This window comes from Fukomys damarensis, unplaced genomic scaffold (genome assembly GCF_012274545.1).
Source record: "Fukomys damarensis isolate Sample0158 unplaced genomic scaffold, DMR_v1.0_HiC HiC_scaffold_5, whole genome shotgun sequence".
NCBI classification, from domain to species: domain Eukaryota; kingdom Metazoa; phylum Chordata; class Mammalia; order Rodentia; family Bathyergidae; genus Fukomys; species Fukomys damarensis.
Genome location: NW_022900917.1, coordinates 28,407,654 through 28,423,682, shown reverse-complemented (window position 1 = coordinate 28,423,682; position 16,029 = coordinate 28,407,654). Strand labels below are relative to the sequence as shown.

General features: G+C 34.4%; 1 protein-coding gene across 11 annotated transcripts in view; it reads left to right on the top strand.

The window, feature by feature from the left end:
- Positions 1-16,029, top strand: part of Ralyl (RALY RNA binding protein like) — a 658,084-nt gene that overhangs the window by 587,495 nt on the left and 54,560 nt on the right. For all 11 annotated transcript variants that reach the window (XM_033760366.1, XM_010645314.3, XM_010645313.3 and 8 more), the window contains one exon: positions 5,028-5,188. In XM_033760366.1, the coding sequence (XP_033616257.1) occupies positions 5,028-5,188 (161 nt within the window). The remainder of the gene's footprint in view (positions 1-5,027; positions 5,189-16,029) is intronic.

Below are 16,029 nucleotides of genomic sequence, written 5' to 3'. Positions count from 1 at the left end.
GGAAAGATAGCCTCTTTAATAAATGGTGTTGAAAAAACTGGATGTCAACCTGCCACAGATTAAAATTAGACCCTTATCTTTCGCCATGCACTAAATTAAAATCCAAATGGATTAAAGATCTAAATATTAAAACAGAAACATTAAACTTGCTGGAAGGTAAGTTAGGCAGAACTCTGGAAGACATTGGTATAGGAAAAGACTTTATGAACAAATCCTAGTAAATTTTTTAATAGAGAAAAGAAAATACCAGTGGTGTTTTATCATATAGAAAATGTGTATACATTTTTCCATTAAGTTTATTGGTACATTTTAGATACACAATACATTTACATTCATCACTGGGATCTTGTACCTTTATGTGGACTATCTTGATTCTTATTTTTTCTCCATACCCCTCCCCTTCCTTAACCCCCTCCACCCTTCCCTATTTACAGAGACTTTGTTTCCATTTTTTCCTTTCCTCATATTTTTCTTTTCCCTTCTTTCCTTTTCCCTACCCCTCCCAAATTCCCTACTCCTTCCAACCTTTTCTTCCTATTTCACATTATCATTTATACAATTTGATCCTTATTTACACATTTAGTTTTTCACACCTGAGTAACTATTCAGAATTTACACATGTGTGTCCTACTTATTTCACTTAAGCGTATGGTCTCAAGGTTCATCCACTTAGCTATAAATGTCTCTAGTTTCTCATTCTTTATGGCTGAGTAGTACTCCATTTTATATTTTAAAAACCCATGGACAATTGGACTGTTTCCAAGTTTTAGCTATTACAAACTGTGCTGCTATGAAGATAAGTGAGCATATATCACTGTGGTATGATTCTTTTAATTCTTTTGGGAAGATACCCAGGAGAGGAATAGCTGGGTCAAATGGGACCTCTAATCCTAGTTCTTTGAGTTATCTAAATGTTGATTAATACAGTGGATGCACCAGTCTGCACTCCCACCAACAATGGAGAAGGGTTCCTTTCTCCCCACAACCTCACCAACATTTGTTATTAGTTGATTTCTTGATAGCAGCCATTCTTTCTGGGGTGAGGTGGAATCTCAGTGTTGCTTTTATCTTCATCTTTCAAATGACCAGTGATGTGGAACATTTTTTCATATGTTTGTTTCCTGCTTTTACTTCTTTGTCTGGGAAATGTCTGTTCATTTCAGATGCCCATTTTTAAACTGGGTCTTTTTATTTGGGGATTCTGAGTTTTTAAGTTCTTTACACATTCTTGATAGTAGACCTTTGTCTGAGGTAGGGCTCATAAAATTTTTTCCCACGTTTAAGTTGTCTCATTGATCTGTTTGGTGGTTTCTCTTGCTGTGCAGAAGCTTTTTAATATGATGAGATCACAGCTGTTGATTCTTTGTGCTAGTTCCCATGCTACTGAGGTTTTGTTCATAAAGTCTTTTTCTATGCTGATGTCTTTGAGAATTCTACCTAACTTATCTTCCAGCAAGTTTAGTAAAACCTATATACATTTTAAATGATTCAAAACAGACACTATTCAATTCTCTAGAAAATTGGACCTTGTATTAATTAACCAGGGAAAAACTATTAGTTTTGCAATTGATGGAAAAATCTATAACTTCCATTTTTTTCAGATCATTAATTATATAGAGCACAGTATACATTCAAGATGCTAGAAAACATAGTAGAAGAAACAATATCTGTTTCATTACACAAATTTAAATTATCATCTAGTAGAATGGTATTCTTCTTAAAAGGCTGGAAAAAGAGGGCTGGAGATATATCTCAGTATTAGAGTGCACTAGGGTTCAATTCCCGTATCAAAAAATAAAAAAAAAAAAGCTGAAGTTGGAAATAATGGCATTGTACATGTCACAAAGGGGATTATTTGGAGTCAAAAGATATAAATTTCAAACCCTTTTTTAATATAAACCAAAAAGAACTAGCCAGAATACAGGAATATGTTTTTCAATAATGTGAGAAAATATGGATTCACACAGAAAAATTAGAGGATGATAATAGCTATTTTAGGGTATAAGATTGAGCTGTTTGTTTTCACATATTTCTTCCAAAACATTATTAAAGCTTAGTACAGCAAATGCTTCAATTTAAAAAGCACTCAAAATTGTATTGATTTTTCTATGTTAATATGTTAGCAAATTGCCTTTTCCAAAAAACCTATTTTTGCTTTTGGAGACAGTCTCACCCTATAGTCAAAACTGGCTTCAGACTCATTATGTATCCCAGGCTGGCAACGAACTTTTGATTCTCCTGCCTCAGCCCCCAAATACTGGGATTACAGGAATTCAGCAAGATATATAGCAGAAACATCCTTATTTTTGAGGATCGTGTATAAATCTAATATCCTTATTTTTCTTAGTTATGTTTTGTCTTTTATCAAATAAATTAATATCAGTTTTTAGCTTTTGCTAAATAATAAAATTGTATATCTCAGACACTATTTAAATCGAACAAAAGTTGAAATAAGAAAGATACCTGGTAAAATTAAAAAGGTACATTCTTACATGAAGTTCCCATACTTTTCCTTAGTTTTCTTAACATCCTGATGCTGCCTACCTTCCTATCTGAGAGACAAACAGAATTGATACAATTTTAACTGATTCCTAGTCTGAAAAATCATCCTCCATTAAAGCAACTCACCAAAATATTCAGATAACAAGGGCTGCTATCTCTGTAAGAATTTGCACCAAAGGGCACAACACATACTAAGTATGTCACTAAAATGTACGTCACCTACTGGAAGTATTGTCACAAATGCAATGCGCACATGTAGAACTCTTTTCTCAACCTAAGGCCAACTTAGGCTATCTCAGGAGACTTTGGGATCTCAGGCTGGGGAATGCAACAGAAATATTGACAGGAATTCCTGGCTGGGAAATGCAGTGACAATGACAAACATTTCAGCCCCTTATAAAATGTTATGGAAGTGCATTCTAATTGAAGTAGCAAAAACTATGGTGGCTTTCTTTGGTCTGCATTTCCATTCTAACTTTCTGTAAATATTATTGAGTGAGCTTTAGGGATTTTCTTCACTCAGTTTATAAATTAGTATACTTAATGAACCTGTTAAGTTAGATATTAACAGCACAGGGAAATGGTCTCCAAAGAGCTTACCTTTCATCTGAAGACACAACTTCTAGGCTGAGAGAGATGAGTGAATTGTAGTATTTCCTTTTCCCTCAATAGTTTGGGGTATCATAGCTCATGCAAAATGCCATCGTATTTTGGTTCACTGACTTAAAGAGCTCTGTGAATTCAATTTATAAATAACTAATGTAGACCTTGTTTTGTGATTGAAATGAGGGGCAGTTTTCCTTGACCCCTTTGATTTTAAAGTCCCTGGTGGTATGGACAATATTCATAACCCTTTTCAGCCTCAGCCTGCCTGCACCCTTTGAAGTAAACTATAATGTGTTGACACTCGTGACCTGCTCTTTGCTGGCAGTTCTTGGGCTCTAATGCACTTTGCTTATTCACAGAGGATGGCACCTCTTTGAACTCTGTCTCATTTCACTGCTTTTCCTTGCCAGACTTCTCCCAGTTTTTCCCCTAGCAGGATTCTAATTATTTTTGGACACTTTAGCTCTCAAATGTAAGTGATGACTCTAGTATTAAAGAGTTCTCCATTGAATTTGTTTTAAATATTCCTCCCCCAATAGTGTAATGATTTTGAATGTTTTTGATTATTTGAAAAACATTCTATCTTAACTTGGATTGTATTTCATCTTGTTTTCCAAAAAGAGATCTTCACGTTTTCAGATGTGCATGTGAAGTGTACTTCTATGAAATAACTTCTTAGAGAATTTATAAATTATTTTCTTTCTGCTCTAGTTTTTTCAGTTTTGAGTTTCATATGAGTTATTTTTACTGACTCCTTTAAATCAGTTACAAGACTTGAATTCATATACTGGCATCAGTAAAATATGTAACAATCATAATTCTAAACCAGCAATGCTATTTTCTTTATAGAGGATAACACAGTTAGACATCTTGTAATAAATAAGTAAATGTAAAGCAGGATTTTTTTCCTCTGATCTGATGCTTCTTAAATGTGCTGTCATATAAAAATCTGTTTTGTACAAGTATGAGGTGCAAATAATATAATAAAATTTTGAGATGTATAAGTCACCTATTTTTATAAATGAGCCAACATTCTCAGTTTCATTCTTTTCATTGTTTAATAGAAATGCATTGCTTCAATGAATATCTTTTTCTTGCTCTTTCGCAAAAGTACATTAATTTATATTCTTTTTGGTAAGAAACATTTGCAAAGCTAACACTACAGTTATCTCTATTCTTAATTTGAACAGCTGGCAAATGGTCAGAAAAATCAATTACATCCTGATATTTCCCATCAGAACTATACTCAACAAAAATGTGTCCTTCTGCTAGAGCCATTTCATTCAAAAGTAGTACGCTTTTTTTCTACAAACAGAGGAGGCTTTGATTACTTTATATGTCTTTAGAGGCAGGGCACCATATTTATTTATCTCTCACAGTTATTTTCTTCAAACTGATTTTATTTCCTTTCTGTTTGGTTGGGTTTTGTTTATTTGTTTGTTTGTTTTCTTTCCTCTGAGCTCTGCTTTCTGATCAGGGAATCATTTTCTTTATTATGTTTCTGGTTCTGCCTGATCTCTTTTCAAAGCTAGTGAGATAATAAGTGTCTAATATCTGCGGGGAAAAGTTCTATTCCTAAGAAGAGTAAATCTGTTTATCCAAAAAGAGAAATATAGTTGGGGACAAAGGTCAACATAATTTCAATAAATTGCATGGTGCTGCTGGAGCAGAGCTCCTTGCCCTTTCCTACCTTACAAATGAGTTCATAGTGAGGGTTATATTCTAGTGTGTGAAAAGCATAAGCTGCATTTGCGTCCTGTTTCTTTAGCAATAATAAATCTGCCCAAATAAACACTTTCTATCACACAACAGCAAAAACATATTTATTGTAAATTTTTACAGGGCCATTCTCTTAATCATTTCACAATTTGACAGAATATTTAGGCATCAAACCAACTCATCTTTTGTGTTTCGTGAAGGTTGTTTGATTACCACGGGCGAGTGCCTCCACCTCCCCGCGCCGTCATCCCACTGAAGCGTCCCCGGGTGGCGGTCACGACGACTCGCAGGGGCAAAGGAGTCTTTTCCATGAAAGGGGGATCAAGATCTGCCAGTGGGTCTTCTTCTTCAGGGTCTAAATGTAAGTCGTGTTCTTTCTTTCCCTTTAAAGGAAAGTGACAATAACCGTGATTGAGTGAATGCCTACCGGGATAAATAAAGCAGGTAATTATCAGAGAATCACAAAACGGAGACAAAATTCTCTCTGCTTCCCACCACACTGCAGTGCAGTAGATTGCAGACACACACACGTGATTGACAAAATCCTAGATCTGATCTGGAAAGTATTTTTACAGCAAATAAATGTGCTCTCAACCTACTTAGCTTGTGATCTATTAAAGCCTTAAAATAGAGCACGTGGCTTTCAATGAGGAAACAATTTTACTTCAAAAAGATGTGCATACACTGTGTTTTCAGAGAAACATTATGCAAAATTAGCTTGTTTCGAGCTTTTGGATAATAAAAGATAGGCGAACTAGATCAGAAATGATTTGGAAAAACTCTTAATTTGTTATTAGAATATTATTCTTAAAATGGATAGCAAAGTTTCCTGAATTCCTTGAATGGTTGTGTTCAAGCAGAGCAGAAATCGACAATAAGCCAATATATTATCAGTGTGTAACAGAAAAAGATGTAAAGGAAGTCAAAGTGCTGTGTTTCTGTCATAGATGACATCTGACCCGAGTCCTAAAGGAAGCAAAGGAGCAGGAGAGTGATTCTGAGGCTACAGGGACAATGTTCGGAGCAGCAGGAATGGTCAGTGCAGATGCCTTAAGTCAAAGGACAACAGAAATCTAGAGGAACCGCAGCCAAGAAAGGAGGGGAAGGGTCAGGAGAGAAGATGAGAGGGCATGGTTCGTGGGGCTTGGTAGGCAGTGCCGGGATTTTATGTTTATTCTACATTCTAGCTCCGTAAGACAAGTACAGTGAATAGTTTTACTATCCTTTTATTCATGAGCAAGCACAGTCAGTCACGGAGCTAGTAAGTGGCAGAGTCATAGCTAGAAAACGGTCTCTTAACTCATACCCAAGAGCTATCTGCTATCAGTAGTGAGTCTTTCCCCCCTCAACATCATCAAATGATCATTCTCAAAATAATTTCTTTCTACATGAGACCTGACAAAATATATTTTAGGAGACAGAAAGGTACTGATGCTTCTAGAAACTAAAGTGTTGTGTGCTGAGAATTTGAATTAGCTAATATAACCTCAACAGCAAACTAAATAATCGTTTTTCTATGTTCTTATTTATCTAATCTATTCTGAAGATAGATAAATGTGAATTCCTTTTTCATTCTCAGTCACGAGACGATTACTTTCTGCTGCAATCTCTAAACATTTTAATATACTTTCAGATTATTAAGAGCAGAGACAATTCTTGAACTTGATTCTTTTTTTTGCTCATTGAGTTTATTGGTACTTTTTAGGTATACAGTACTGTTCCATTCATCATTGGGATCTTGTACCTTTACATAACAAGTCTTGGTTCTCATTTTTTCCCATACCCTTGCCCTCCCTTCATCCCCTCCTCCCTTCCCTCTTTACAAAAACTTTATTTCCACTTTTTCATTTTCTCATATTTTTTTCTTTTCACTTAGTTCCTTTCCCCTTGAACTTGATTCTTATTGTGAAAAACTGAATACTGAATTGCCTGCTAGGTTTGTAGAAAACATTTTTATTAGTAATAATATTAATTTAATTTCAAATAGAATTACCAGAAGCATTGCGAATTCCTTGCCCTGTGATCCATTGGAAAGCAGTGTTTATCAATGGAAGCATTGTTGGTATTTTGGCCAGGATAGTCCCGCATTATATAAGAAGGTCCTTAGCTTTGCAGAGCATTTAATTATCCTGGCCCCTAAGTACCAGGAGCACTTCTCAGTGTTGGTAACTACAGACCTGCTAATATATTTGTAAGGATGTGGCTCTAACCTCAGGTTAGAGCCACTGACTTAGAAAAACACTGGGTTTACCTTGTGGCCATTCCTGGCAGGTGTAACGATATGGCGCTCAAGCATTCTGCTGCTATTAGAAGATCAGTAGGTGGCCAGGAGTTATTTTGAAATAGATATCTTGATATTCAAATGGTTAAGTCGATTTTCGTCTTTTTTATTTTATTTTTTATTTCTAGTTATATCATTAATAGAAATTGATAACTTTGAAAATCCCCTTTGAGCATCTTATTAAGAATTTATTTTGGTTCCATAATAATCAGAATTTCTAAATGGACATACAAGCAGAATATATTTTCTGCTTTGAACTGTGAGTAGCCTTAGTTTATTGATTGTAGTATCCAAATCCTCTTTAGGCTTGCTTTTCTGGTGGCAGATTTATATGTCAAGTTCCGAAATTGAAATCTTGCAATGTGACAGTGATTTTATGGAGTTGTTTTTTCTTGAAATTATGTTTTATATCCAGGTATTTCTGGTTTTGTTTTTTTATAATATCACTTATATAATAAAATAGTAGAAAAATAATAGCTAATGCCCTGCAGTGTTTATGTCAGCTATTGTTTTAAGTACTTTATATTTTAACTGAGTTATTCCTCATATTTTTCAATGGCCTATGACTTCTTGGAGAATTGTAACTTTTCAATCATATAGTACCCCATTTACTAATTTTGACCTTGAATTTTACTTTGTCTGGTAGTTTGATCCTTCCTTCCCATATGGCTTTGTTTCGGTATTCATTTCCTCTATACAAAAATTTTGTTTTTATCCTTTCTGTTCTACTTTCCTAGTGATGCTAAAAAAAAAAAACTATCCTCAAACGAGTAGTTTAAAACAACAGGAATTTAGAGGCTGGCGATGATTAGCACTGCTTAGCGTGAGGAGGTATTACTCCAACCTCTGCTCTGTGCTCACATAATGCTCTCTCTGTCATTTTTGTGTGTGCCTCTTCTCCTTGCAAGGATACTAGTTATGTCAAATGAGGGCTTGCTGTATGACCTGATTTTGAATATGTTTGCAGAGATCTATTTCCCAATAAGTCCACATTCACAATTGCTGGGAATTAGGACTAATTTGGAGGGACTATATTTCAAATTGTAACACTTTGTCACTTTATTTCTGAATATTTACTGAAAATAACATACTTTTTTAGTTTGGTTAGGGGAAGAATTTCAAAGATTTTTCTTTTTTATATACAAATTTAAGCTTTTTGTGTGTGTTTGATTAACTAATATTTTTCAGCTATATTGCTTGCATGTTTATTTCATGTGTGTCATTGACTCTGAGTAAGGCATTTTCATTGACATTTTTTTCTAACATTGGTTGTACCTTCCTGACATCTACCTGCTCTACTTGTTTGTCTCCCCTCTCACCTATGAAAAAAATTGTGCTGTGTTTATTCTTACACTTTTGGAGAACCCCTCAACATCTGTGGGTATCAAGCTGTTTTTGTCTCACAGGCAGTGAAGGACCAAGACCCAATAGGATATTTTTGTCTGACAGTTATCTTGGACATCTCTTTGACACGTGAGAAGGGCCGTTTTTCTCAGGTGTGAGCTGAGATGCACGGTCCACTCAACAGTGCGTCTGCTTTCTGCAAACCCCTCTAGAGTCAGTGGAACCCTAAGATTCCCTAAGGATTACCTATGGCAAGGTACTGGTTATTATCCTTCTCCTCACTCTAGGGAAATATTACTGATTCCCTCTCCCTCAGACAACCTAGGGGTCAGCATCATGTTTCCCTGGTTTCTAGAATACTCTTTTTCCAAGTACTTGCAGTCTCAGACCCTCTCCTAGCACCCCATATACAAATAGTGTAACTCTGAATTTATGCCTTTAATCAAATAAAACAGGATCATAGCCATATGTTGATAATTTTACAGGTGTGTCAATGAGAATTTATTTTATTTCATTGTATAATTTAATATAATTGTTTTTTAGAAGGAATCACTCAAATGTGGAATACTCTCAATTTCTATCCTTTAGAGCTGGGGAGATCCATTCCCAGTACCAAAAAAAAAATCTATCCTTAAAAAATTGCTAAATATTTATTTATTTATTTTTGGAAGAAATAAATAATAAAATTACTTTTATAGAAAAGCAGAGTGCTAAAGCCAGCTATGTGGAGAAATAATCCTAATGAGCTTTACAGTTTTTCACTGAACTACATATAAGAATCTATTCTTAAAAGTCCAGTGGTAGATCACACATAAAGTTAATTTGGTATTCTCCATCTGATATTCTGTGACAGATGTGACAGTCTTGATAGGAGGCTAAAATTGGACTACTAAATATAAACCAGAGATGACTGTCAATCATAACTAGAATTATGATTGCGTATATCTCTAGGACTGTGTTGAGTGATCATATTATATATACTTATAGACATAAATATATATGTGTATAATTATTAGTTTGATAGTAGTTTTATAATTAGCCTAGTTTCTGGGGTAACAACAATTTTCAAACTCAAGTCACAAAAGAAAATTTTGAGTGAAATATAAAGTACACTGTGTTAACATTGGCATAATCTGAATGAATATGTACTGAGGCGTATATGTCATGCCATTTTATTAAAAGTTTTTCCTCACTTTTTAATGATGTGGTAGGTTCAGAAGAGGAAATAGATATTAGAACTTGGATAATTTGTCCTTCCTTAGTTCAAATTTTTTTAATGCAACTGAATTCTACTAAGGAGAAAACTATATAAAGAAAAATATATTAATGACCTGATTTGCAAGAGATGAGTACTGATAACCATTTAAAATGAATTGCTCTTTTTAAAAAAATAGAATACCACCAGTATTTCTGTCTCTATAAATCAACTGAAACTAAAACTATAATCAACTTGTCCTGACCCTCATCGTGGAATCATAAAATAAGGATCATGTGATGTTGTAGATAAACACTTTACAAAAGAGAAGACATGAATATCTGTGAGGTTGGGCTGTAGCTTCTTAGGGGAAATAAAAGTATTTTTCCAAAACTTCTATTAAATCAATTTCTCTAAATAACTAATTTAAATTATAATGTGTAATAGGAAAGATCCTAAAAAGTTTGAACTTGTCAGTGCACTTTTAATGACAAAATGGCAGGTTAATATAAAAGCCCTGAAGCATCTAACAAAAAATTAAAGCTAGTTCAATTCAATTTAAGAAATAGTTACTGGCAAATTATCCCCGATACCAGGTGCTACATTAAATCCTGCCTGAAAAAGCATGTAATTGAAATACAGAAATAAAGCAGCTATTGGAGAAATATATTAACATCTGCTGAAGTGTCATTAAACATTCCCATGCATCCATTATTTCTGATAAGGTATTTTTAAGTGTTTTGCTCTTAAGGTCTTAAGGAAACAAAGTACTATTGGCCAGAGGAGTTAGAGAAGGCCTACTAAGGGACTTTGATCGAGTTTAGAAAAGCACATGGATTTGGAAAGATAAAAGCGAAGAGATTCCTTCCTTCCTGGAGGTGTCGTCTGAGGGAACAATAGAGGCTTTGCTGTCAGATTCCTGCTGTGGACTTGGTGTTCCACAATAAGCTACCACTGTGGCCTTGGGAACATTGCTGAATCCATATTCTCTCATTTTCTATCTGGAAAATGGACATGATATGCTGAGTATCCAATAGTTTTAAGAATTAAATTATTAATGTATATAAAGTTCTTGGACACATGGTCATGCTTGATGGAGTTATTAGTACTGCTGTTATTACACCAAAGCATAAGAGCTCAAGATAAAACATGAACTGCCTGTACCTGGAATACAGTAGGTGACTCTGCCATTCCTTAGCTGTGTGTTATAAAGCCAAGCTCCTTTACTCACTATGTCATAGTTGCCTCATCTCTAAAATGGAAATGATTATCCTACTACCTTCTCCATAGCATGGTTGTAAGGATCAAACAAGCTTACATATACGGTGCTCTTAGACAGGATCTGGTATTATGAAACTCTTAATAGATAATGAACCACCATAGGAATAACACTCATAGCCATCACTATGAGTATCTACAGCAAAGATTTAGTGCTAAAAATGTCATTAAGAATAGGTAACTATGATTAAGCAAAATAAAATGTAAAATTGGTAATATTACTACAGTGAAAAATTGTGAAGACTGTTGAAAAGTTTAGATTTCATTCAATGGAAAGGGCTCTCAGCAAAGTGCTACATGATCAAATGGACATTTTAAGAAATTTATATGATGAATATATGGTCAGCATGCTAGGACTGCTGACAAAATACAGCCAGGGTGGCTTAGACTACAAAAATTTACTTTCTCACAGTTCTAAAAGCTGGAAATTGGAGATCAAAATGTCAGAAGTTTGATTCCTTCTCATAATTGAAAGACAAAGATCTATGTCAGGCCTCTCTTTGTATAGCTGACCTTCTTCTTCTGTCTTCTCATTGTCTTCCCTTTGCATATATTTTGTCTAGATTTCCTCTCCTTATAGCAACCCCAGTCATATTAGATTAGAGCTCACCTTAATGGCTTCATTTTAACTTAACTACCTTTTAGCAGATCCTATATCTCAATACAATCATATTCTAAGGTATCAAAATTTAGAAACTCTACATGTGAATTTTTGGGAGCGCACCATATAACACATAATGCAGAGGTTATCAGCAATACATGTCAGACCTAAAAATATGTATCCTTCAGCTCCATCTATTTTAGTAGGATAGGATTTAACTAAATAATTAATTGAATGAGGATGAAACAGACCAGTTGGCTCATCCTGTAAAACACACTGATCATTGAGCAGTCTCTTTGAGCACGGGTTAGCACAATGCATGAAAATGTAAGATTACAATTTCATACGTAAAGAGAAGCCCAGTCAGAATTACAGTATGCTGATAATAAATCTATACATTTGTTCTTATCTCTGCTTGGTTTGCTTCACTAAATGTGTTTGTCCTAGTTTTTATCATTTTCAATTTTATTGTTACATTTAGATTTTCATAATGATCGCATGCATCATAAGGAGTTTGTACCTTTATATGATGTACTTGACTCCTTTTTTTCCCATCCCCCTTCTCTTCTTTCAACCTCCCTTCCGCTTCTTTATTTACAAAAGCCTCGTGTCCATTATTTCCTTCTTTCCTCTTTTTTTTCTTTTGCCTTCCTTCCTTCCTCCTCTGTAGTTCCCTCTTCATACTGAATGATTTTTCTTCTTATTTCACATTGTCTATTATACCTTTTGGTCCTTATTTACATTTTCAATTTCTTACACCAGAGAGGCAGTGAAATATTTCACATGTCCGATGTTGTGTTTTGGTAACTGTAACCGGATTTAGAACCTTTTGATTAACGTGGTTAGTGAGAATTTGAGATATTTCTCAGTTTTACTATAGAACTTACACTTTTCTACGATTTTTACTAAGAGTTCAATCTTTCTGAAGCAGAATGACAACAGCGTGGGAGCATAGTCCTATTGATAAACTGTAATAGTATTTCTTACCTCTGCCTCTTCTTCTTCTGCTTATCTCTTAGATCAAGTCTTAATAAGGAAAATCATCAATTCTCATAGCTTCTGGCTCCTTTGACTTTATCTCCCTCCTTAATCTAATTAATTCTATGTCTAGCCACAAGACTATTCCAAACCAAGTGCTTTGTCAATTCCTCATTCATAACTCAAAATTTTTTATTGTTTGCAAATAAGAATCCAAGCTCTTCTGTGTACTTCTCAAAAAGTATCTGACCAGTATTTCCATCTCTAACCCTTCTACACATTATTCTAATAGCTTAATGGAACACATATTTTAAAGTATCTAAATTCATGTTTGTGTCCCTCCACTTGAAAGCCTTTCTTATTTTATCAGCTGAATTATCACATAAAATACACAAAAAAGACACTATTAATAATTTTACCAGCCTGACATTGTAGCACATGCATGTAACCCCTGCACCCTGGGAGGCTGCGATAAGAGGATCACAAGTTCAATCCCAGCCTGAGCAAGTTAAGAACTTATCCAGACAGTCTCAAAAAAAGAAAAAAGAAAAAACAGATGAATAAAAATGGCTGGAAATATAGGTCAGTGTGAAGGCCCTGGGTTCAATAACTAGTATGGAAAAAAATTAGCTGTTTTGAAATCTAATTCAGGTAATACTACCCTGGTATCACCAAATTCAGACCCCTATGTACTAAACAGTTTTCTAGTCCACTAGCACTTCTAGTACTACAGTGTCTTCTAGCCCCATGCCAGTTGTTCATCTTTAATTTATGGGCCTTAATCTCTTCTATTTCACATTATAGTTATTTGTATGCACATCTAATCTCTTAGTAAGTTAGTTGTTCGTCATTTAGTGTGTCTGTGTTTCTGAGGGTTGAACCCAGTGGCACTCTACCGCTGAGCTACATTCCCACTCTACATTTTTTATTTTGAGACCCAGGCTGACCTCAAACTTTCTATCCTCCTATCTCAGCTTCCCAGGTAGCCAGGATTATAAGCATGCCTGCGGTGCCCAGTTTAATTTTTAAAAATGACTTACATATATTTAAATTAATAATGTGTTGACAGAGTATACCCTTTAATATTTATAAAATGTGTCACCACTATTTATTTTTGCATTTTGCCTTTTGTTTTTCATACATTTTATAGGTATGGACCTTACCTTTGGAAATGCTACAAATCAGAGGGAATTAGTTACAGAATATGTTGAATCAAACTGAAACAAGGGGACAAATCTGGCCCACACTCAAGGGTTTAAAAGAAATTGGGGTTTCATCTGCATTTTTAAACTCTGTAATAAGATTTACTATTTCCTTTACTTAACCTTTTTGGCTTACTGAAATCCAAAGTCTCTTTCTAGTCAGACAGTTTTGTAAAGCTATTTTCACAACCAGTTATCAAACCTCATTAAAAACAATTTATATTTTGTCTTTGCCCATGTTGTTGGCACAAGTTCAGTAATCAGCACACACGCATGACAGGTACTAATTTTCCATAAATGAAGCAGACATGATCTGGGTGGCTAATATTCTATGGACAAATTAGACATGATTCCTCAGGAAAGATCTTAATAGCTGATGAGAACAGCAGAAAACAAATCATTTCAATATCAAATGATAGATTTTCACTTATCCCTCCATTATTTGATGTATTTTATGTTCCTATTTATTATAATAAATTATTACTTTTTTTCTCCACTAACCTCCCTGGGGCCAGCAAGGAAATTCCCTATGAACCATGAGAAGCTTATGACTCAGAAGTGGGGGTAGAAAATCACACAAAAATAAACCATGGCTTGGATTCAGAGAGCCCTCTCTACACTGGATTTTGTTACCTCTTTGCTAAACAATCTTAAACACATTATTTAACTTCTCTAATGTTCACTTCTTATCCATGAAGCAAATTTAATAATACATGATTTGTATATTTACCTTAAGAATTAAATGAAATTGTAAACAGCAACTCTATGGGAAATGCTAGATGAATGGATGCATGTAGGAGGCAAATAATAGTTTTAAAATAAATTATTCTCTATTACTTTTTTGTTCTAATACATATAGATTGAGTATGGAGAGATTGAGGCATAGATATTATGAATACATGTATATATATATATATATATGCACATACATGTAATTATTCTAAGAAATTCTATTGGAACAGATGTAATCAATTGGTCCAATTTATTTTAGCAAAATCTTTTAAAGTCTGTCATTTGAAACTGTTTGCAAAACTGCAAATTAACGTCTGCATATTAAATTTCTGTGAAATGTATGAATAAGAGGAAAGGGGTAGACAGATGCATAAGAAGATGAATTGAGGTGATAAAGATTTCCATACGTCCACATTACAGAAATTAGTAGTTCTTATTTTATTCTGGATGATGACAGAATTAAATGTTATAATTTCTTTACTTATCTCCAAGGAAAGCACTAAAACTGACAATAAGGTGTTCACATCAATTGAAGTTGCACTATGTAGTAAACATGTGTAGAGTGTGTGACCTTAAAACAATAGTGTAAATTATCTTTATTGATGAGACATTTTATAAAAGTGAATAATAGGCTCGGACAAGGGGGAAAAAATGAGAACCAAGACCTGTCATGTAAAGGTACAAGATCCCAATAATGAATGTAATTGTACTGTATACCTAAAATGTACCGATAAACTCAATAAAAGAAAAAAGTGATTAATAAATTAACTTTCATGCAAATTTCTTTTATATTTACATAATTTATTAAAATAATAAAATAAGTTAAAAATAACAAATGTAAGTTATTGTTCAAGTTTATATGATGATCAACATTTCTAAATTTTCTAAAGAATTGATTAAAAGCATATTGTTGGGGAGAGAAGGTACATAATTATCTAGAACAATATAGTAGTCCATTTTTCATTGCTACACTTGAGTACCACAAATCTGATAATTTTTAGATAGTAGAAGTTTATTCAATTCATGGTTTTGGAGGTTAGAAAGTCCAGAGTGTGATTCTTGCATCTGCTCAACATCCAGCGAGGGCCTTCCTGCAGGTCATGACATAAGGCAGGGCATCTCGTAGGGAAACAGAAAGCTTAATATCTTGGTCTTTTGTCTTCTGACTCTAAACCACTCATTGCATCTTGATGACGCTCCCTCATTTAATTCTGATTATCTCCAAATGGCCTCATCCAAATACCATGAACACAGATTCTGGGGATTAGGGTTCCAGTACATAAAATTTGGTTAACACATTCCAACCAGAGCACCCAGAGTCTCCAAGGCTTTGCACTATTAATGTTTTGGCTCAGACAGTTCATGATATGATGACGGCAGCCATCCCATGCCTTGTGAAATATACAGCAGACCAAATGTCCGTTAGATACACTAGCACCACCCCTTCCAAGTCATGACCCACAGATCTCTCTCAAAATATTGCAAAATGTCCACTGCAGTGCAAAGTCACCCTCGTTTAAGAACCACTGATCTAGAAAATTTGTTGGAAATTCTTTATTTGTCCCTGAATAGATTAGACCCAAGTGTGATT